General features: G+C 45.2%; 1 protein-coding gene across 1 annotated transcript; it reads left to right on the top strand.

Moving 5' to 3' along the window:
* The first annotated feature begins 15,995 nt into the window (after window positions 1–15,995).
* spc24 (SPC24 component of NDC80 kinetochore complex) lies at window positions 15,996–21,874 on the top strand. Its single transcript, XM_068021299.1, has 6 exons — window positions 15,996–16,293; window positions 16,401–16,579; window positions 17,184–17,328; window positions 18,289–18,393; window positions 19,051–19,127; window positions 20,826–21,874. Exons 2-6 carry the CDS (start codon window positions 16,417–16,419, stop codon window positions 20,930–20,932), a joined length of 597 nt encoding a protein of 198 aa, XP_067877400.1. The 5' UTR covers window positions 15,996–16,293; window positions 16,401–16,416; the 3' UTR covers window positions 20,933–21,874.
* The last annotated feature ends 1,923 nt before the right edge of the window (window positions 21,875–23,797 follow it).

A 23,797-nucleotide genomic window follows, 5' to 3' on the forward strand; every position in this document is an offset into this window, starting at 1 on the left:
CTCTTCCACAGGCGCTGCAGATAAAATTGGTTGTTGGGGCTGTTACACAGTTGGCTCTCTCCATGCGCTTCTGTTTTTTGTCCTGCCAACTGCTAAGTCTCTTCGACTCGCCACTCTTTAGCCCTGCCTTTATGGCTGTCTGCCAGCTCTGGCGATTACTGGCAACTGACTCCCATGACTTATGGTCAATGTCACAGGACTTCATGTCGCATTTGCAGACGTCTTTAAAGTGGAGGCATGGACGGCCGGTGGGTCTGGTACTAGTGACGAGCTCGCTGTACAATGCATCCTTGGGGATCCTGCCATCTTCCATGCAGCTCACATGGCCAAGCCATCTCAAGCACCGCTGCCTCAGTAGGGTGTATATGCTGGGGATGTTGGCCGCCTCGAGGACTTCTGCGTTGGAGATACGGTCTTGCCACCTGATGCCAAGGATTCTCCGCAGGCAGTGAAGATGGAATGAGTTGAAACGTCGCTCTTGGCTGACATACGTTGTCCAGGCCTCGCTGCTGTAGAGCAAGGTACTGAGGACACAGGCTTGAAACACTCGGACTTTTGTGTTCCGTGTCAGTGCACCATTTTCCCACACTCTCTTGGCCAGTCTGGACATAGCAGCGGATGCCTTTCCCATGCGCTTGTTGATTTCTGCATCGAGAGACAGGTTACTGGTGATAGTTGAGCCTAGGTAGGTGAACTCTTGAGTCTGTCTAAATCAGATCATAGTCTCAAGCTGCCACCTAGTGTCAGTCTCTCTATATTATATTGAGATGCTAAAGGGAAAGAACATAGAGTCATAGAGAGATACAGCACTGAAACTAACCCCATATTCCCTACCACATCCCCACAATTCTCTTACCACCTACCTACAGTAGGGGCAATTTATAATGGCCAATTTACTTATCAACCTGCAAGTCTTTGGCTGTGGGAGGAAACTGGAGCACCCGGCAGAAACCCACGCGGTCACAGGGAGAACTTGCAAACTCCGCAACATGCATTTCTATAGCGCCTTCCATGGTCTCAGGACACACCAAAGCACTTTACAGCCAATGAAGTGCTTTTCTGAAGTGTAGTCACTGTTGTAATGCAGCAAACAGAGCAGCTAATTTGCACACAGCAAGATCCCACAAACAACAATGAGATAATGACCAGATAATTTTTTTTAAGGAGATTGGTTGAGGGATGATTATTAGTCAGGACACCTTCTCTTCAAATGTGTCATGGCGTCTCTTATATTCACCTGATGCAATCTGAGTTTAATGTCACATTGAGCACGAGTCTAGGCTGACTCTCCAATGCATGAGTACTGCATCATCAGAGATGCTGTCTTTCAGAGGAGCCAATGTACCAGTTCAGGTGTTAAAGATCCCAGTGCACTATTTGAAGAGGAACAGGAATTCTCCCAATTCCTGCCCAGTATTATCTGATTGCTGCTAGTGGGATGTTGCTTTATGCAACACGATTACTATTGTTGTATGCAGTCATTGTTAATGGGCACAGTCCACTATCCTTCAAAGGGATCTTAGCACTCCTAGCTCATCATGCCCATGGGGCTTTGAGCTTTAAAGCAGGGAAACAGATGTCCTAGACTTCACTGTCAATGCAGAAGGTGTCACCTGTGTTCTCTACAAGCTGGTCGACTGACAGGGTGGCATTGTCCCGTTCTACAACAATTCAGGTCTCTTTGGGGGATGGAACCTGTCTGACCTTGCTGGTTGAGGAGATGGCAGATGGAGTACAATGTCGGGAAGTATGAAGTTATGCACTTTGGTAATAATAGAAAAGCAGAATTTTTTTTAAAAGGTGTGAAACTCGTAAGTGTTGATGTTCAAAGAGATTTGGGTGTGCTTGTACAACAGGGTTGTCCAACATACAGCCCGCGGGCCAGGATCCGGCCCACCAAAGGTTTCCATCTGGCCCGCGGGTGTAAACTGTACCCGGAGCCGTTCCTCATTCTCTCCAGGGCTCCGTAACTGGAGATGGGAAATTTCCCATTGTCCTCTTCTTGCAGAGCGGCCTTCAAAAAAATATCACAAGTCAGTTTCACAGCTGGCCGCTGCTGCAGCAGGAACACGGCGGCTTTTAAAAGCCCGCTGGAAAACCCCGAATCTGTCCGATGTTGGGAGATGCGTCTCTGCTTCAGCACCGGTTAGCTGTAAAACTCAGCGTGATGTTTTTAAACAAACTAGACAACCACAAAGCTACTGTGCTCAGCGCTCCTGCTCAGTGCAACTGTCAGAGAGAGGGGGCAAGGGGGGTGGAGCCGCAGGAACAGGGAAAGGGGAACAGAGAGAGGGGGGGAGCGCAGGGACAGAGAGAGAGAGGGACGGGGGGAACACAGAGAGCGAGGACGACACAGAAAGGGGGGAACACAGGGAGAGACACAGAGAGAGATCAAGATCACTCCTGATAGATGAATATCTATCCAGAATACTCTGCATCGCTACATCAAGTGTGCGGGCAGAGATTGACTACTTATGCAAGCAAAAACAATGCCAGGTATGTCACTAAATCAGTTTTCAATATAGTGGTAACAAAGGATCAATAAATTAGTCTTCTCGTTTAAAACTTCTTCACAAAAATGCACATTAGATGTTGTTTTAATTAGTAAGATAAATCTTTAATGCCTTTATCTTTAGAAATGTGCTCATTGGCCTCATGGGCCGAGCAAAAATCATAATGTGGCCCTCTGCCCGAAAAGGTTGGACAACCCTGTTGTACAAGGAATGCAGAAAGTTAACATGCAGGTGCAGCAAGCAATTAGGAAGGCAAATAGCATGTTGACATTTATTGCAAGGGGGTTGCAGTACAGGAATAAAGGTGTAGTGCTACAGTCGTACAGGGTTTTGGTGAGACCACATCTGGAATACTTTGTGCAGTTTTGGTTTCCATATTTAAGAAAGGATATACTTGCATTGGAGGCAGTGCAGCGAAGGCTCACTAAATTGGTCCCTGGGATGAGGGGGTTTTTCTATGATGAGAGACTAAGTAAATTGGGCTTATATTATTTGGAGTTTAGAAGAATGAGAGGTGACCTCACTGAAACACATGAGATTCTAAACACACTGGAGAGGGTAGACACTGAGAGATTATTTTCGCTGTCGGGGAATCTAAAATACGGGGGCACAGTCTCAGGATAAGGGGCCGCTCATTTAGGGCGGAGATGAGGAGAAATTACTTCACTCAAAGGGTTGTGAATCTTTGGAATTCTCTATCCCAGGGGGTTGTGGATGCTCCATCGTTGAATACATTTAAGGCTGGAATATACAGACTTTTGGTCTCTCAGGAAATTAAGGGATATGGCAAGCAGGCGGGAAAGTGGTGTTGAATCCTAAAATCAGCCATGATCGTTTTGAATGGCGGAGCAGGTTCAATGGGCCATATGGTCGACTCCTGCTCCTGTTTCTTGTGTTCTTTGAGGAGGGTTCCCATATTGGGTCCTCTGCCATCACCCAGAAATAGGTGAGCCGAAACTCTTGCAGACAGTCGCAGCTCTCTACCTCCTTCCTCACCAATCCAGTACTGACTGGGCCAGTTCAGCTGCTGTGTAGTGATTTTATACCCCCAGTTGTTTCCAGCTCCCCTCTGACCTGCAGAAGAGGACAGCAGCTATTAGAGAAGCGACAGCAGACAGGCTCATGCTGTCGCTACATGCTCCTTGAGTTGCAGGCATGGAGCACAGACAGACCCTCATCCCACCATCAACTCTCTGTCTTGGAGACACCAAATTCTGCTGGTTCAATCCCCTGGCACCCAGCCATTGTTTAATGGTGGATTAAACAGCAGCTGTTGGAATACTTGACTATCAGGAGCGGAACATGATCTATATTCACATTGGCTACAGATGAGATTAGTTGTGTTACAACCGAGGCGGGAGGAGTGCACTGTTTATTCTAGTGTTGCTTCTCCATGGTTCACAACATATATTTATTTTTTTTCCCATTTACCGATACGGTCAATCATAGACTCTATCTTTATCCCAGATTAAAACACACCAACCAGGTTTCTTCAATAAACAACAAAAAATTTTTTTAAATTTAAAAAAAGTTTATTATAAAGCAAGTCTTAACCAGTAATGAAGTAAAGCATAAACACACAGATTGAAATATTAAAGTTCCCTTTTTACCTTAGCCCCTCACACTCACGTACACACATTTAATCACGGTTAACCAGAAAAACAAAAGGGATTTTTGCTTAGAGCTCTGTTACTGACAAAAAACCACTTGGGCTGAATACTTGCTCATTCTTGAAGAAACAGCAGATGAGATATGTTGTGTTTCAAAACTTGCATACAGTCTGGCCTCTGGGTACCCGTAGACAGGACACTGGGATCTTTTAGAAAAGTTCTTTTCTGGCAGCGTTGAGAATTTAATTTAGCAGGCTTTTCTTCAAAGACAGGAGACGAGATCAGTTGACACAGGGGACTTCTCAGGGTCTTTTAGAGAGGTGCTGGAAAGCTGAGCTGGGTTGTGGTCTTCTCTCCTTCCTTGGGAATTCTCTTCTCTCCTTGGAAGATCTCTTCCTCTTCTTTTCTTCTCCTGCAGGCTGAGCTGAGCTGGGGTTTTGTCCTTTAGGCTGATTTTTAAAAACTCCAACTCCCTTTTAAACAGTTGATTCCCAACTCAGAACAATTCAAAAGTAAAACCGGTAACAGAAAGTTCACCCTCTGACCCGTCACCTCTCTGCACACATCTTCCCCAGCTACCAGGGCTTCTGTTCTAGTTTTAACTTGAGTCATGTGACAACCAATAACTGTTGTTGTAAAACAAGTCCTTTCAGTGATATAAAACAAGAAACGCTGGAAATACTCAGCAGGTCTGGCAGCATCTGTGGAGAGAGAAGCAGAGTTAACGTTTCAGGTCAGTGACCCTTCTTCAGAACCTTTCAGTGTCCTCTTGATTACCATCTTGAAAAAAAAACTGGTCCAACATTTCTTCAGTTTGACTGAATGCCTCAAAAAATATATTTAACAAAACAGAAGCACTTTCAGAACAGTTGTTTGATTTTTACAGGGTTACTGACAGTCATCATGGCAGCCATTATGGAGTTGAACCTAACACCCTCATGGGAGCACCATTTACAATTACTGAAGTGGTTCAAAGGGAGGGACAACAACCACCTTAACAGCAACTAGGGATGGGCAATAAATGCTCATTTGCCAGCACTGGTCACATCCTGAGAACAAACACTTATAGCTGATTCATCGAGAGAGGGAAGGCCATTCTTGAACTCAATATTGAGTTGACCACATGCCAGACTCAGTGGATATCTGCCCAAAGACGTATGGCTTTTACAGGAAGGACAATCCCACAATGGAACAGACATCCTGAGAAGTATTGAAGGCACAGGTCAATAACCCAAGGAATACACAAGCCCCTTAATTTGTGGTGAAGGGGCCACCTGATCTAGGGGATAGTAGCAGGATACAGCCCAAGCAGATCGCTAGAGCAAGATTAAACCCAGCCTGTGACAGTATAGGATACTGTAACTTTAAATGTACCCTGCCTGTCAGGAAGCTATGGTTTATCAATTTCCTGTTGCAAAGTACCCAGGTTTTTGACAGAATACCTTTTCAAAAGTGTAGCTGCTAAAATTAACTAGATGTAACTAGTAAAGTTGATGAGGGGGAGCCAGTGGATGTGGTTTATTTGGACTTTCAGAAGGCTTTTGACAAAGTCCCACCTAAGAGATTATATATTTTTTTATATTTAGTGATACAGCACTGAAACAGGCCCTTTGGCCCACCAAGTCTGTGCCGACCATCAACCACCCATTTATACTAATCCTACACTAATCCCATATTCCTACCACATCCCCACCTGTCCCTATATTTCCCTACCACCTACCTATACTAGTGACAATTTATAATGGCCAATTTACCTACCAACCTGCAAGTCTTTTGGCTGTAGGAGGAAACCGGAGCACCCGGAGAAAACCCACGCAGACACAGGGAGAACTTGCAAACTCCACACAAGCAGTACCCAGAATTGAACCCGGGTTGCTGGAGCTGTGAGGCTGCGGTGCTAACCACTGCGCCACTGTGCCGTGTTAAATTAAAGGGCATGAGATTGGGGGTAGTGTATTGTGATGGATAGAAAATTGGTTGGCAGACAGGAAACAAAGAATAGGGATAACTGGGTCTTTATCTGAATGGCAGGCGGTGACTAGTGGGGTACCGCAGCGATTGGTGCTTGTACCCCAGCTATTCACAATATATATATTTAGATGAGGGAACTAATTGAAATATCTCCAGATTTGCAGATGTCACAAAACTGGGTGGGAGGGTGAGTTGCGAGGAGGATGCAGAGAGGCTTCAGGGTGATTTGGACAAGTTGAAAGAGTGGGCTAATGCATGGCAGATGCAGTATAATGTGGATAAGTGAGTTTATCCACTTTGGTAGCAAAAACAGGAAGGCAGATTATTAACTGAACGGCTACAAACTGAGAGAGGGGAAGATGCAGCGAGACCTGGGTGTTCTCGTACACTAGTCGCTGAAGGCATGCAGGTCCAACAGGCGATAAAAAAAGCAAATGGTCTGTTGGCCTTCATAGTGAGAGGATTCGTGTACAGGAGCAGGGATGCCTTGCTGCAATTATACAGGGCCTTGGTGAGGCCACACCTGCAATATTTTGTGCAGTTTTGATCTTTTTTTTTATTCATTCATGGGATGTGGGCGTCGCTGGCCAGGTCAGCATTTATTTCCCATCCCTAATTGCCCTTGAGAAGGTGGTGGTGAGCTGCCTTCTTGAACTGCTGCAGCCCATGTGGGATAGGTGAGAATAGGATCAGGTGTGATTGTGAGGCCCTCTGCAGTGGAATAGTTGTCAGTACTTATTATTTAGACTGACATTGAAAGAATGGCTACCTTGGTGAAGTATGACAGTCCTCCAGTAAAGAGTCAGCACTTTTTGTAGAAGGAAAAAGCACTTGTGGGGAGGGGGAAATAGTGAAATACCTTCCATCTGCCCTGTAATCACCGTCCCAGCCTGACCACCCTGCCAAGTTGGGTTCCCTTTTACTACTGACAGGAATAGAGGAGGGCTGCATTGAGGCAGAAGAGATGAGAAACACAAGGTAATTTTTCCAACAAAGCATCTTGAAATTTTAATATGCAGAAATACTACACAAATGTAAGTTGAGAAATGGATTTGACTGAAATTTGGTAAACATCCCCCTATGAATTGATTACAAATCCCCAACACCATTTTATTAGGGCTTGAAATCAAGGATGAACACAAAAGTCAATATTCTGGATAAACACCATTCACAATGGAAGACACGAGCAACATGCCCTCTCCAAACTGAGATAACGCAAGTAAAATCAATGACTTTATAATAAACTCACCCCCGCCTCCTTCCAAAACTGTGACTTCTACCACTCAGAAGAACAAGAGCAGCAGATGCATGGGAACACCACCACCTGCAAGTTCCCCTCCGAATCTCACACCATCCTGACTTGGAACTATATCGCCGTTCCTTCACAGACGTTGGGTCAAAATCCTGGAACTCCCTCCCTAACAGCACAGTGGGTGTACCTACACTACACGGACTGCAACGTTTCAAGAAGACAGCTCACCACCACCTCTCAAGGGCAATTAGGGATGGACAATAAATGCTGGCCTTCTCAGCAACGCGCACATCCGATGAATGAATTAAAAAATGAGGTGGAAAACTCAGACTGAAAACAAAGAAATCCCTTGGGATAGATGGTACTTACTGAAGTGCTAAGAGACTAGAACAAAGAACAGTACAGCACAGGAACAGGCCATTCGGCCCTCCAAGCCTGCGCCGATCTTGATGCCTGCCTAAACTAACACCTTCTGCACATCCGGGGCCCATATCCCTCTATTCCCTTCCTATTCATGTATTTGTCAAGATGTCTCTTAAACGTCGCTATCGTATCTGCTTCCACCACCTCCCCTGGCAGCAAGATCCAGGCACTCACCACCCTGTGTGTTAAAAAACTTGCCTCGCACATCCCCTCTAAACTTTTCCCCTTGCACCTTAAACCTATGTCCCCTAGTAACTGACTCTTCCACCCTGGGAAAAAGCTTCTGACTATCCACTCTGTCCATGCCGCTGATAACTTTGTAAACCTCTATCATGTCGCCCCTCCATCTCCGTCGTTCCAGTGAAAACAATCAGAGTTTATCCAACCTCTCCTCATAGCTAATGCCCTCCAGACCAGGCAACATCCTGGTAAACCTCTTCTGTACACTCTCCAAAGCCTCCACGTCCTTCTGGTAGTGTGGCGACCAGAATTGCACGCAATATTCTAAGTGTGGCCTAACTAAGGTTCTGTACAGCTGCAACATGACTTGCCAATTTTTATACTCTGTGCCCCAACCGATGAAGGCAAGCATGCCGTATGCCTTCTTGACTACCTTATCCACCTGCGTTGCCACTTTCAGTGACCTGTGGACCTGTATGCCCAGATCTCTCTGCCTGTCAATACTCCTAAGGGTTCTGCCATTTACTGTATACCTCCCACCTGCATTAGACCTTCCAAAATGCATTACCTCACATTTGTCCTGATTAAACTCCATCTGCCATTTCTCCGCCCAAGTCTCCAACTGATCTATATCCTGCTGTATCCTCTGACAATCCTCATCACTATCCGCAACTCCACCAACCTTTGTGTCGTCCACAAACTTACTAATCAGACCAGCTACATTTTCCTCCAAATCATTTATATATAATACAAACAGCAAAGGTCCCAGCACTGATCCCTGCGGAACACCACTAGTCACATCCTCCACTCAGAAATACACCCATCCACTGATACCCTCTGTCTTCTCTGACCGAGCCAGTTCTGTATCCATCTTGCCAGCTCACCTCTGATCCCGTGTGACTTCACCTTTTGTACCAGTCTGCCATGCGGGATCTTGTCGAAGGCTTTACTGAAGTCCATATAGATAACATCCACTGCCCTTCCTTCATCAATCATCTTCGTCACTTCCTCAAAAAACCCAATCAAATTAGTGAGACACGACCTCCCCTTCACAAAACCATGCTGTCTCTCGCTAATAAGTTTGTTTGTTTCCAAAACGGCGTAAATCCTGTCCCGAATAATCCTCTCTAATAGTTTCCCTACCACTGACGTAAGGCTCACCGGCCTATAATTTCCTGGATTATCCTTACCCCACTTCTTAAACAAAGGAACAACATTGGCTATTCTCTAGTCCTCTGGGACCTCACCTGTAGCCAATGAGGATGCAAAGATTTCTGTCAAGGCCCCAGCAATTTATTCTCTTGCCTCCCTCAGTATTCTAGGGTAGATCCCATCAGGCCCTGGGGACTTAATTACCTTAATGCTTTGCAAGACACCCAACACCTCCTCCTTTTTGATAATGAGATGATTTGAGACTATCTGCAGTCCCTTCCCTAGGCTCATCATCCACCAAGTCCTTCTCTTTGGTGAATACTGATGCAAAGTACTCATTTAGTACCTCGCCCATTTCCTCTGGCTCCACACATAGATTCCCATCTCTGTCCTTGAGTGGGCCAACCCTTTCCCTGGTTACCCTCTTGCTCTTTATATATGTATAAAAAGCCTTGGGATTTTCCTTAATCCTGTTTGCCAATGACTTTTCATGACCCCTTTTAGCCCTCCTGACTCCTTGCTTAAGTTCCTTCCTACTGTCTTTATATTCCTCAAGTGCTTCATCTGTTCCTAGCCTTCCAGCCCTTACAAATGCTTCCTATTTCTTTTTGACAAGGCTCACAATATCCCGTGTTATCCAAGCTTCCCGAAACTTGCCAAACTTGTCTTTCTTCCTCACAGGAACATGCTGGTCCTGGATTCTAATCAGCTGAAGGTTTGAAAGACTCCCACATGTCAGATGTTGATTTACCCTCAAACAGCCGGCCCCAATCTAAATTCTTCAGTTCCTGCCTAATATTGTTATAATTAGCCTTCCCCTAATTTAGCACCTTCACCCGAGGACTACTCTTATCCTTATCTACAAGTACCTTAAAACTTATGGAATTATGGTCACTGTTCCCGAAATGCTCCCCGACTGAAAGTTCGAACACCTGGCCGGGCTCATTCCCCAATACCAGGTCCAGAATGGCCCCATCCCTAGTTGGACTATCTACATACTGTTTCAAGAAGCCCTCCTGGATGCTCCTCACAAATTCTGCCCCATCTAAGCCCCTAGCACTAAGTGAGTCCCAGTCAATATAGGGGAAGTTAAAATCACCCACCACTACAACCCTGTTACCTTTACATCTTTCCAAAATCTGTCTACATATCTGCTCCTTTACCTCCCGCTGGCTGTTGGGAGGCCTGTAGTAAACCCCCAACATCGTGACTGCACCCTTCCTATTCCTGAGCTCCACACATATTGCCTCGCTGCATGACTCCTCTGAGGTGTCCTCCCGCAGTACAGCTGTGATATTCTCCTTAACCGGTAATGCAACTCCCCCACCCCTTTTACATCCCCCTCTATCCCACCTGAAGCTTCTAAAGCCTGGAACATTTAGCTGCCAATCCTGTCCTTCCCTCAACCAAGTCTCTATAATAGCAACATCATATTTCCAAGTACTAATCCAAGCTCTAAGTTCATCTGCCTTACCTGTTACACTTCTCGCATTGAAGCAAATGCACTTCAGACCACCAGTCCCGCTGTGCTCAGCAACATCTCCCTGCCTGCTCTTCCTCTTAGTCCTACTGGCCTTATTTACTACGTCCTCCTCATTTATTTCACTAGCTGTCCTACTGCTCTGGTTCCCACCCCCCTGCCACACTAGTTTAAATCCTCCTGAGTGACGCTAGCAAACCTTGCAGCCAGGATATTAGTGCCCTTCCAGTTTAGATGCAACCCATCCTTCTTGTACAGGTCCCATCTGTCCCTGAAGAGAGCCCAATGGTCCAGATATCTGAAACCCTCCCTTCTACACCAGCTGCTCAGCCACGTGTTTAGCTGCACTATCTTCCTATTTCTAGCCTCACTGGCACGTGGCACAGGGAGTAATCCAGAGATTACAACCCTAGAGGTCCTGTCTTTTAAACTTACTACCAAACTCCCTAAACTCCCCCTGCAGGACCTCATCACTCTTCCTGCCTATGTCATTGGTACCGATGTGTACCACAACCTCTGGCTGTTCACCCTCCCCCTTCAGAATGCCTCCTGTCCGTTCAGAGACATCCTTGACCCTGGCACCAGGGAGTCTCCTTCACGTCCACAGAAGTGCCTATCTGTGCCCCTGACTATAGAGTCCCCTATAACTATTGCTCTTCTGCGCTTTGTCCCTCCCTGCTGAACAACAGTGCCAGTCATGGTGCCACTGCTCTGGCTGCTGCTGTTGTTTTCCCCTGATAGGCCATCCCCCCCAACAGTATCCAAAACGGTATACTTGTTAGAGAGGGGGAATAGCCACAGGGGAGTCCTGCACTGACTGCCTGCCCCTTCTAGCGGTCACCCATCTATCTGCCTGCACCTTGGGTGTAACCACTTCTCTAAAACTCCTGTCTATGACGCTTTCTGCCACCTGCATGCTCCTAAGTGCATCCAGTTGCCGCTCCAACCGATCTATGTGGTCTGTGAGGAGCTGCAACTGGGTACACTTCCTGCAGATGTAGTCGTCCGGAACGCTGGAAGCGTCACGGACTTCCCACATCTCACAGGTGAAGCACTTCACCCCTCTAACTGACATTTCTAGCACTAATTAGTTAATTAATATAAAATAAATACTTATTAAATCCTTACTAAATTATGATACAGTTAACTATCTGGTCCCGAGTGCTAGATTTCTAAAATAAATACTAAATGCTAACTAAATACAGTAATCTCTTCCCTCTGGTTTAGTTACTCTACTTATTAATTAGTTAATTAGTGTTTTCATCAATTTTTATCAGTTTTATTTTCAAATTCTGTACAGATTCCCTACCAGCCAATCAGGTCACAGCTTTCCTGTGATGTCACTTTTTCAATTTTTTTTCCCCACCGGAGTTAACATACCGATCTGGAACTCCGCCCTCCGAGTCTGCTCCGAGAATCCCCAAGGTAAGTTTTTTATACTTACCGCTCTGGAACTCCACCCTCGGAGTCTGCTCCGAGAATCCCCGAGGTACGTTTTTTATACTTACCGCTCTGGAACTCCGCCCTCCGAGTCTGCTCCGAGAATCCCCAAGGTACGTTTTTTGTCCTTACCGCTCTGGAACTCCGCCCTCCGCGTCTGCTCCGAGAATCCCCGAGGTAAGTTTTTTGTCCTTACCGCTCTGGAACTCCGCCCTCCGAGTCTGCTCCGAGTATCCCCGAGGTAAGTTTTTTGTCCTTACCGCTCTGGAACTCCGCCCTCCAAGTCTGCTCCGAGAATCCCCGAGGTAAGTTTTTTGTCCTTACCGGTCTGGAACTCCGCCCTCCGAGTCTGCTCCGAGAATCCCCAAGGTACGTTTTTTATACTTACTGCTCTGGAACTCCGCCCTCCAAGTCTGCTCCGAGAATCCCCGAGGTACGTTTTTTATACTCACCGGTCTGGAACTCCGCCCTCCGAGTCTGCTCCGAGAATCCCCAAGGTAAGTTTTTTATACTTACCGCTCTGGAACTCCGCCCTCCGAGTCTGCGCCGAGAATCCCTGAGGTAAGTTTTTTGTCCTTACCGCTCTGGAACTCCGCCCTCCGAGTCTGCTCCGAGAATCCCCGAGGTAAGTTTTTTGTCCTTACCGCTCTGGAACTCCGCCCTCCGAGTCTGCTCCGAGTATCCCCGAGGTAAGTTTTTTGTCCTTACCGCTCTGGAACTCCGCCCTCCGAGTCTGCTCCGAGAATCCCCGAGGTAAGTTTTTTATACTTACCGCTCTGGAACTCCGCCCTCCAAGTCTGCTCCGAGAATCCCCGAGGTACGTTTTTTATACTTACCGGTCTGGAACTCCGCCCTCCGAGTCTGCTCCGAGAATCCCCGAGGTAAGTTTTTTATACTCACCGCTCTGGAACTCCGCACTCCAAGTCTGCTCCGAGAATCCCCGAGGTAAGTTTTTTATACTCACCGCTCTGGAACTCCGCCCTCCGAGTCTGCTCCGAGAATCCCCGAGGTAAGTTTTTTTATAGTTATCGCTCTGGAACTCCGCCCTCGGAGTCTGCTCCGAGAATCCCCGAGGTAAGTTTTTTATAGTTACCGGTCTGGAACTCCGCCCTCCGAGTCTGCTCCGAGAATCCCCGAGGTAAGTTTTTTATACTTACCGCTCTGGAACTCCGCCCTCCGAGTCTGCTCCGAGAATCCCCGAGGTAAGTTTTTTATACTCACCGCTCTGGAACTCCGCCCTCCGAGTCTGCTCCGAGAATCCCCGAGGTAAGTTTTTTGTCCTTACCGCTCTGGAACTCCGCCCTCCGAGTCTGCTCCGAGAATCCCCGAGGTAAGTTTTTTATACTTAACGCTCTGGAACTCCGCCCTCCGAGTCTGCTCCGAGAATCCCCGAGGTAAGTTTTTTATAGTTACCGATCTGGAACTCCGCCCTCCGAGTCTGCTCCGAGAATCCCCGAGGTAAATTTTTTATACTTACCGCTCTGGAACTCCGCCCTCGGAGTCTGCTTCGAGAATCCCCGAGGTAAGTTTTTTATACTTACCGCTCTGGAACTCCGCCCTCCGAGTCTGCTCCGAGAATCCCCGAGGTAAGTTTTTTTATAGTTACCGCTCTGGAACTCCGCCCTCGGAGTCTGCTCCGAGAATCCCCGAGGTAAGTTTTTTATAGTTACCGGTCTGGAACTCCGCCCTCCGAGTCTGCTCCGAGAATACCCGAGGTAAGTTTTTTATACTCACCGCTCTGGAACTCCACCCTCCGAGTCTGCTCCGAGAATCCCCGAGGTAAGTTTTTTATAGTTACCGATCTGGAACTCCGCCCTCCGAGTCTGCTCCGAGAATCCCCGAGGTAAGTTTTTTATACTTACCGGTCTGGAACTCCGCCCTCCGAGTCTGCTCCGAGAATCCCCGAGGTAAGTTTTTTATAGTTACCGATCTGGAACTCCGCCCTCCGAGTCTGCTCCGAGAATCCCCGAGGTAAGTTTTTTATCCTTACCGCTCTGGAACTCCGCCCTCCGAGTCTGCTCCGAGAATCCCCGAGGTAAGTTTTTTATACTCACCGCTCTGGAACTCCGCCCTCGGAGTCTGCTCCGAGAATCCCCGAGGTAAGTTTTTTGTCCTTACCGCTCTGGAACTCCGCCCTCCGAGTCTGCTCCAAGAATCCCCGAGGTAAGTTTTTTATACTTACCGCTCTGGAACTCCGCCCTCCGAGTCTGCTCCGAGAATCCCCGAGGTAAGTTTTTTATAGTTACCGATCTGGAACTCCGCCCTCGGAGTCTGCTTCGAGAATCCCCGAGGTAAGTTTTTTATACTTACCGCTCTGGAACTCCGCCCTCCGGGTCTGCTCCGAGAATCCCCGAGGTAAGTTTTTTTATAGTTATCGCTCTGGAACTCCGCCCTCGGAGTCTGCTCCGAGAATCCCCGAGGTAAGTTTTTTATAGTTACCGGTCTGGAACTCCGCCCTCCGAGTCTGCTCCGAGAATCTCCGAGGTAAGTTTTTTATACTCACCACTCTGGAACTCCGCCCTCGGAGTCTGGTCCGAGAATCCCCGAGGTAAGTTTTTTATACTTACCGCTCTGGAACTCCGCCCTCCGAGTCTGCTCCGAGAATCCCTGAGGTAAGTTTTTTATAGTTACCGGTCTGGAACTCCGCCCTCCGAGTCTGCTCCGAGAATCCCCGAGGTAAGTTTTTATAGTTACCGCTCTGGAACTCCGCCCTCCGAGTCTGCTCTGAAAATCCCCGAGGTAAGTTTTTTATATTTACCGGTCTGGAACTCCTCGATCTCTTTGTGGAAGTGACAGGTTAATTGGCCATTATAAATTGCCCCTAGTATAGGTAGGTGGTAGGGAAATATATAGGGACAGGTGGGGATGTGATAGGATTATGCGATTAGTGTAGGATTAGTATAAATGGGTGGTTGATGGTCAGCACAGACTCGGTGGGCCGAAGGGCCTGTATCAGTGCTGTATCTTTAAAACTAAAAACCCAAACGGGCAGAGCTGTGTATATCATTCCTCATGATAGGCTATTAATAAAACTCAAAACTATGGGCATTCCAGTAAACTCTTGGAATTGATGAGAAACTGGTTGAAGGGTAGGAGACAATGTGTACTCTCATTTGAGGATTTATGTGGCGAAGGTTGGGGGGCGGGGCGGGATGTTGGTGGTGGCAGAGTACTGAGTGGGGTGCCTCTGTGGCCAATATTGTTAATTTGCTTAAATGACCAGGATCGAGAAAATGTAAAGTAGTCAAATTTACTGATGAAACCAAACGAAGAGGCCAGTGGAATTGAAAAGCCAGTTCAGAAGCTACAGAAATGAGTTGGGCAAGGTGTCTCGGTGGGTGGAACAATGGAAGAAGAAATTTGAAACATACAGACAAATGCAAAGTCTTACACACAGGAAGGGAAAAAATAAATGACTCGTATTCTATGAAAGTTAAAAATTCTCCACCAGGGCCTCGCACCCCTCCCTATCTCTGTAACCTCCTATCCACTCCAGCCCTACAACCCTCTGAAAAATCTGTGCTCCTCTAATTCTGGTCTCTTGAGCCTCCTTCAATTCCCATCACTCCACCTTTGGCGGCTGGGCCTTCAGCTGCTCTGGAATTCCCTCTCCAATCCTTTCCACCTTGATTTAAAATGCTCGTCAAAAGCCACTTCTTTGACTAAGCTTTTGGTCAACTATCCTACTACCTTATATGATTGTCAAATTTTGTCTGATTTACACTCCTGTGAAGTACCTTGGGATGTTTTACTACATTAAAGGCGCTATATAAATGTAGGTTGTTGTTGATTTCAAAGGTGTCCAATTTAGATGCCAGCAGAATCCAGTCCATGCAATCGGAGAGAGACTTTTCTCTCCTGTAACAAAACAAACGTTACGAATCAATCAATGATCAACTAAATATACACCATTGTAAATATAACAGCGCTGGCAAAAACAAATTGAATTCACTTCCAAACCGGCAGTTCCCCGAGTCAGCACAGCGGGTCCTCCGGGGAGAGACGTTGGGCGCGAGCGCGGAGAATTCGAATTTATTTGATTTAACCGAAAGCGCGAGAGGCGGGAACGAGAGAGAGAAAAAAACCCGGGAAAGAGACAGAAAACAACCGGGAAAGAGAGAAAGAGGAAAAACCCGGGAAAGAAAGAGAGAAAACCCGGGAAAGAGAAAGAGGAAAAACCCGGGAAAGAAAGAGAGAAAACCCGGGAAAGAGAAAGACCGGGAGGAGAAGCGGGAGCGTAAAGGAAAACTCGGGAAATCGCCTCAAAACTCGGTCAGTACCCGCCCCGAGAAATGAATCTAATGGGAAATAAATGGACTGAGTCCTCTCCCCATCATCTTCTTGAACAAGAAATTAAAATGTGTAAATTCTGTCTTTAGGTTGAGTCCCATAAAGATGGATGTCCAGATGCAGGAATTTAAGGCGTTAGCAGATGAAATGATGATTATCCTTTCTGGCTGTCATGGGGAAGTGCTGTTACAGAATGCCATGATGAATAAAGCAAAGATTGTGAATAGGTACCTGGAATTTGAAAAATCAGTGAAGCATCTGCTTTCAGGTAAGACAAAAAGAATTCAGAATTTTCAAGTAAATAATTTGAAATCCCACGTTTGTAAACTTGGCAAAGGGTTTAAATAGAGCTGTGAAGGGACTGGGTACTCTAAAGACAGTAACAGTAGAGATGCTGATCTTGTGAAGACAATACACAAACAATAGCTTTCCTTTGTGCCTGATCTAGAAGCTACACTCTTTTGGGGAGGCAAACCAGATTATGTAGCATTCACAGCCATACACAAAAAAAATCATGAGTGCAATTGGATTAAAAAACATGCATTACATTCCCACCCCCTCAGTGTATTTGTATTGACCTGGTTTATCTACCTTTGCCAGTGGTGACTGTTTGGAATCCAGCATTTAAACACGACAGCCTCTTGTTTTTGGTGTCACACTAAGTGATCTGTTTTATTTTCATAAAATTAACTTTATAAATCAACTTCCCGCTGCTTGAAAATGTTAATGACCTGTTCCAGTGATTAACCTTTACTTCAGTTGTACTGATATAGAAGTCACTGCATTGAAACTAGAGTTCCCAAGATTGCCATGTTTTGGACATAGCTGTGGTTAATTCAAGATGTTTGATAGTTAAGTCATGGTGATTTCAGAGATACAGCAGACACGGGAAAAAGTGGCACTGAAAGTGATAGAGTTTGGAGAAGAACAAGAGAAAAGTTTTCTGGAGGTGCAGAAGATTAAGGAAGAGTGGAAAAAAAGTCAGCAACAGAATTCTGAGAAAGAAGCAGAACTCAAATATCCTTTACTACAGAATTGTTTTTAAAATAAACACACCAGTGCCTTGCTTCGATCAGAAAACTGAAATGCTCACGAACGGACAAATTGCTTTTGTTTTCAACTCATCAGTGCTGAAGAATAACTTCTAGTATGCTTGATGCAGAATGGAGTAACTTTGCTTGGGTGCCACAGGTTGGCGCTCAAACATATGCTTTTTTTTCTAGCTTAAACCGCTCCTGTATGCTGCACAATTACATTTTTGAATCAAATCTTGGACTGGTAAATCTATGGCTGTTCAGCTGGTTGAGCTAACAAGTATAGCTGAGCTATGAAGACCAGCAAGATCTCCAGTTTTAGCTGCAGTTCCTTCTGAGTTAGCTAATTGGTGGGTTTTGGTTAAGTGAGGCAAAAATTGGCCAAGTTCCTGCATATGAATGAGGTGGAAATGTGTGTGGGTATTGGGTGAGGATGGGCTCAAACGTAGCTGTGATGTTACCTGTTGAATAGCTTGCTAAACATATTTAGGTTTGAATATGGAGGCGACCACTTGGATGAGGTACTTGGATGTGACATTGTTTTGGTAAAATATCACCCAAAAACGCATTAACCAGTCATTCGGTTTATTGCCGCATCTGCGACCTTTCACAGTCACAGACCTGAAACGTTAACTCTACTTCTTTCTCCACAGATGCTGCCAGACCAGATTTTCAGCGTCTGCAGATTTTTGCCTTCATTCATGTTATTACTGTTGGACACTGCTGCCCCAAAATAATTTGTGCACATAAATCAGTACACTACAAATATAATTCACAAGTGCTTTAGATATTTTGATGATGTGATGACCACTACATAAATGCAAATCTTATTAATTTCATTGCAACTCTGTGAAACATCAAGTGCATCCAGCTCGTACAAGGGAGGAGCACTGTTGTAATCACCAATTATATGCTATTCCTTTCCTTAATATACAAAAGCCACACTATTACAGAAGGAACTGGAGGAGCTTGAAAAGACCGAAAAGGAAATGGCTAAAATGGAAGAAGAGGTAGATGAAGATACAACAGTAGTTATTCCTTCTACTAAGTAAGTTTAAAGTTACAAAGGTTTAATTAAAATATCCTTGTCTGGTTATACTGCATCTTTGTGCTATACTGTATTATGGAGTGGTCGAAAGTCAAATTCTTGAACTCTCAGGATGTTTGGTGACATATGGAGGGAGATAAACCAGCTGCTTCCCAACAGCAAGGGAGGATAATCATTTGAATCTTTAGAGGACTTTTAAGCAGCTGACATGGTGAAAGACTACTTGACCCCCATGCCATCTACTGTGATGGTGAGGGTACAAACAGAAACTGGTTGATGGCAGAAATATGTAAAATTATTAACTGGCACACTTAAAACACCACCTGATTCTCAGCAGATGCGCTAGCAACCTACGCTCAGACTTCTGCCAATGGTCATTCTGCACCAGCCACCATAATTGTATACGAACGGGTTGGTTCATGGATGACTTTCATTTTCCCAAATTATTAAGAATTTTTGGGAGGGTGACAAAAGAGATATTTTGCCAACCTAGCTATTACTGAAATGATACATTTTCTACTGTTCAACTGTGAGGTGTGGCACAGCATACTATATACCACAAAAATGAGCTTGTCTCAGCTTAAAAGGTTTTACTGTCAGTTGGCAGCACATTGTGTTTTATGTGGAGTACTTATATTTAAATGTGATTTCATGTAGGTACTTGGCTCATATCTTCCATAAGGTCACTAAGATCATTTGGGACTACGACAGTGACCCTTCTCTTGTAAAAGGCGGTATCCTTTCATTTGTGCATTTGTGAAAAGGTGAAGGCTAGGTGTGGAGCCCACAAATGTTTAGAATAATAGAAATAGGTAAATCAAGAAGTATTGCCACTGTTTGTTCTCCTGAAAACTTTTAAACTAAGACTGCAACGAGTTCCATTTTATAAAGGAGGGGAAGGAATGAGGCAAAATTATTGGCGCTGGTTGGTGTGTCAGTTTCAGGATGCTGTTCCTGGCACCTGCCATTTTGGGGGAGGCAATTTTGGAACTCTGGGAAGGCTGCCTGCCCTCATGAGTAGGACTGGCAACTGGATTCATTAAGATCCTTGTTAAAGGTAAGTTAAGGAGGCTGACTGGGATTTTCCAGTTGACTTCCAGATTCCCAGCTTGTGGGGGTGGGCACTCAGCCACTGCACCTGGCAGGCCTACAGGCCTTCCTCCCTTGTTGCCCACCTGGGTGTGGGTACTCCCAAAGGCCACCCTGTAGATGGATTTTCCCACCCACAGTGGTGGCCTGGTTGCCTTTTCTGTTTTATTGAACTTTTTAAAATGTGGCTGAGGGCACCTTTTTGAAGAATCCCTCCAGTTATTTACCTTGTACTGCAGCTGGGTACTCCTCTGACTGGCCCTCCAGCTTAGAGAGCCCACCGACCACTGTTAATTGGACAGGGGATCTTTTTCCATGCCAATCTTAACTTTAATTAGTTTCCCACCAGAGACAGGTTCCTGACCCGAAAATATCTGGGTCCTCTTGCACACCTCCGTGGTGAAAATTCAGCCCTCTGTTCTTAATCTATTCCAATATCTTCCTGCAACAGACGCTCAACTAACAAGTCTATAATTTCCTGATTTCTCTCTTTTTTTTAAAATGGAGGAGATGTGGGAATTTAAGTTGAACTCGAGATATATAGGCCTTATGAAGAAGTGACAGTTTTCATTGCTACTTCATCTCAATGGAAATAGTAATGTGATTTAGACATTATTGTGGAAAAAAATGAAGCCTGTTTGCACAGAGGATGTGTAATCTAAAGGAAATTGATGAATGTAGAGTGGAATTTTCAAAGAGTGAATAGGATCAGATGAGTGGAGGAGGGCACTGATATGGAGAAAGAACAGACGTCATCCTAGCAAAAGGTAAACTACCAATCTCAGCACAGCTAGAGCAATTTTAACCAGGAATATTGACTTGGTACAAGAGTATATGGAAAAAGTGCACTGTGTCATCAGTGAAAAGCACAAATCTGTGGCAATGAGAAAAGAATCAATAGCATTCAAGAACTGTTTGGTGCATAGTGGGATGGGCATGCTGAAAACCTTTAATTAGGCCAGAATTTTCAAAATATTGTATAGTAGAAACCAAGACACCAGAAAATTTAATTCTAGAAAAGTTATGGTGCTCATTTGGGCCTTGTATTTCATTTATCTTCTGATATGCTGGTCAATTTTGCAAACTCCATTTGTGAAGGATTATAGACCAAATCTGTTTATTCTTTCTGGCACTGATCTCTGGAACATCACCAACTCAACAGTCTCCCTTTCTTTAAAAAAGAACTGATAAATCGTCTCTTCAGCAAAACATGTCTGTGGATTTTCATTAACTTGAGAGCTTTCTTGTTTGATTAGTTAAACTCTATGCAAGTGGTAGAAAATGATATGTTACTTGTTTGGGATTGACTTGTATGCAATGTTTTCCTTAACTATTTTTCTCAGTTCATTTTGGGATGGGTATAGCGCAGCCCATTAACATCGACTCTACTAAGCATTCAGAAAGTTTCATCTGCGATTATTTGTGGAACCTGGTGAGCACGGATTGGTAGATTATTCTCTGTGCACGAAACAACAATAAGTGAACTGTTCATTTTTGAATCACTTTTTTGAGCATCCAATCTTTCTGAAGCCATGACTTTGATCTTGGAAAAAAAACTAGTTTCCATCTCTAATATTAGCAAGTCACATGAACGGATTCTTATGGATGTGGTATTTTAACAAGGTATGCGCCAACCCCCAGCAAATGCCATTTGAGATGATTGCAAGACGGGCTTTAAGGCTACCAGTGTTCCATGCACGTGGCAACTTGGACAGTGCTTTTCCTAATAGCATCTGTGAAATTGAAAATTCTCTCCTTGTGAGAACTTGCAGGTGCAGACCTGTGTTCTGCTACTCCATATCGTTGCAGTAGAATGCTGTAAAATTCTATTCCAATTTCTGCATAAAATTCCTTGTATATATTTATATAAACCTTTACAAAAATATTGAAATTGTCGGTCCGGTTGCTTTGGCTAGAGTAGACTCTCAAATCTGGTGTACTGTACATTTGAATCCTAGTCTTGATTTATAAATGAGACTCGGTCACATTGGATAAATTCTGCCAGTTCTTTAGTGAGGCTGTAGATTATCAAACATCAAATGAAAATATTAGGGTCTTGCTCCTTTAAAGACTGATTAGCTGGCTTCCTGAAATATAGTGTGCCTCCCCATATTTGTCAAAACTGTCAGGTGAAAGAAACATTGCAGATATGACAAATGAGAATGTATCTGCCACAAATAGCAGTAAAATGAAAGAACTGGAGCCAGTGCAGTTTGACTTCGAATGTGGATGTATAATTTCAGCGAACACTGGCATTGGCTCATCAGGTTCTACATCCTATTTATATTGCAACATTTGATAGTTGCAACTATGTCCCCTCTCCTGAGCTGAATCTTGTGCCTACCTTGAAATTATATTCTTGTGTTCTAATAAAGTGTTTTATTCCCTTTTCTATTGTGGGAATATTCTTTTGCTTCTCTGGGCTTCTATTTGATAATACTTGTATTCAAACAATGTTTGTAAGGGGTTGGAACCTTTCATAAGATAAGAGTACAGGAAGCTTTCATGCGGTGCCTTCTATGGAAGTGCAAGTTCTACAGCTGTGATTGATGTGCTGTCCCTCACTTTTTTTTTGCTGCAATTCTATCAATAATTCAAAATTAAAGGGCAAGCTAATAGGGGAGGCGGTGACGTAGTGATAATGTTACTGGACTAGTAACCTAGAGACCCAGGGTATTACTCTAGGGACATGGGTTTGGAATTTGAATTCAATTAATAAATCTGAAATTAAAAGCTAGTCTAATGATGGCCATGAAACCGTTGCTGATTGTTGTAAAAAATCCACCTGGTTCACTAATGGCCTTTAGGGAAGGAAATCTGCTGTCTTTACCTGGTCTAGCCTACATGTGACTCCAGACCCACAGTACTGTGGCTAACTCTTAAATGTCCTCTGAAATGGCATAGCAAGCCACTCACTTGTAGCTAACCACTACGCAGTAAATAATGAAACCGGACAGACCACACGGCATTGACACCGTCAACGGCAAACCCAGCCCTGTCGACCCTGCAAAGTCCTCCTTACCAACATCCGGGGGCTTGTGCCAAAGTTGGGAGAGCTGTCCCACAGACTAGTCAAGCAACAGCCTGACATAGTTATACTCATGGAATCATACTTTACAGATAATGTCCCAAACACTACCATCCCTGGGTATGTCCTGTCTTACGGGCAGGACAGACCCGGCAGCACAGTGGTATACAGTAGGGAGGGAGTTTCCCTGGGAGTCCTCAACGGTGACTCCGGACCCCATGAAGTCTCATGGCATCTGGTCAAACATGGCCAAGGAAACCTCCTGCTGTTTGCCACCTACTGCCCTCCCTCAGCTGATGAATCAGTACTCCTCCATGTTGAACACAACTTGTAGGAAGCACTGAGGATGGCAAGGGCACAAAATGTACTTGGTGGGGGACTTCAATGTCCATCACCGAGTGGCTCAGTAGTACCAGTACTCACTGAGCTGACCGAGCCCTAAAGGACACAGCTGCTAGACTGGGTCTGCGGCAGGTGGTGAGGGAATCAACAAGAGGGAAAAATGTACTTGACCCCATCCTCACCAATCTGCCTGTCGCAGATGCATCTGTCCATGACTGTATTTGGTAGGAGTGACCACCGCACAGTTCTTCTGGAGACGAAGCCCCACTTTCACATTGAGGATACCTCCATTGAGTTGTGTGGCACTACACCCATGCTAAATGGTATAGATTTCAAACAGATCTAGCAGTGCAAAACTGGGCATCCATGAGGCGCTGTGGGTCACCAGCAGCAGAATTGTACTCAAACACAATCTGTGACCTCGTGGCCCGGCATATTCCCCACTCGATGGTTATCATCAAGCCAGGAGACCAACCCTGGTTCAATGAAGAATGCAGGAGCAGTACCAGGCATACCTCAAAATGAGGTGTCAACGTGGTGATGCCACAACCCAGGACTACTTACGTACCAAACAGCCTAAGCAGCATGCGATACACTGAGCTAATCGATTCCATAACCAACGGATCAGATCTAAGCTCTGCAGTCCTGCCGCATCCAGTTGTGAATGGTGGTGGACAATTAAACAACTAACTGGAGGAGGTGGCTCCACAAATATCCTCATCCTCAATGTTGGGGGAGCCCAGCACACCAGTGTGAAAGGTAAGGCTGAAGCATTTGCAACAATCTTCAGCCAGAAGTGCTGAGTTGATGATCCATCTCGGCCTCCTCCTGAAGTCCCCAGCATCACAGATGCCAGACTTCAGCCAATTTGATTCACTCTGTGTGATATCAAGAAATGGCTGAAAGCACTAGATACTGCAAAGGCTATGGGTCCTGACATTATTC

This window comes from Heterodontus francisci, chromosome 43 (assembly GCF_036365525.1).
Source record: "Heterodontus francisci isolate sHetFra1 chromosome 43, sHetFra1.hap1, whole genome shotgun sequence".
NCBI lineage: Eukaryota > Metazoa > Chordata > Chondrichthyes > Heterodontiformes > Heterodontidae > Heterodontus > Heterodontus francisci.

Coding starts and splice junctions, on each gene's coding strand:
- spc24 (XM_068021299.1), top strand. CDS start 16,417: ATGGATGTCCAGATGCAGGAATTTAAGGCGTTAGCAGATGAAATGATG. Junction 17,329..18,288: donor GAGAAAGAAGCAGAACTCAA/ATATCCTTTACT, acceptor TACAAAAGCCAC/ACTATTACAGAAGGAACTGG. Junction 18,394..19,050: donor GTAGTTATTCCTTCTACTAA/GTAAGTTTAAAG, acceptor GATTTCATGTAG/GTACTTGGCTCATATCTTCC.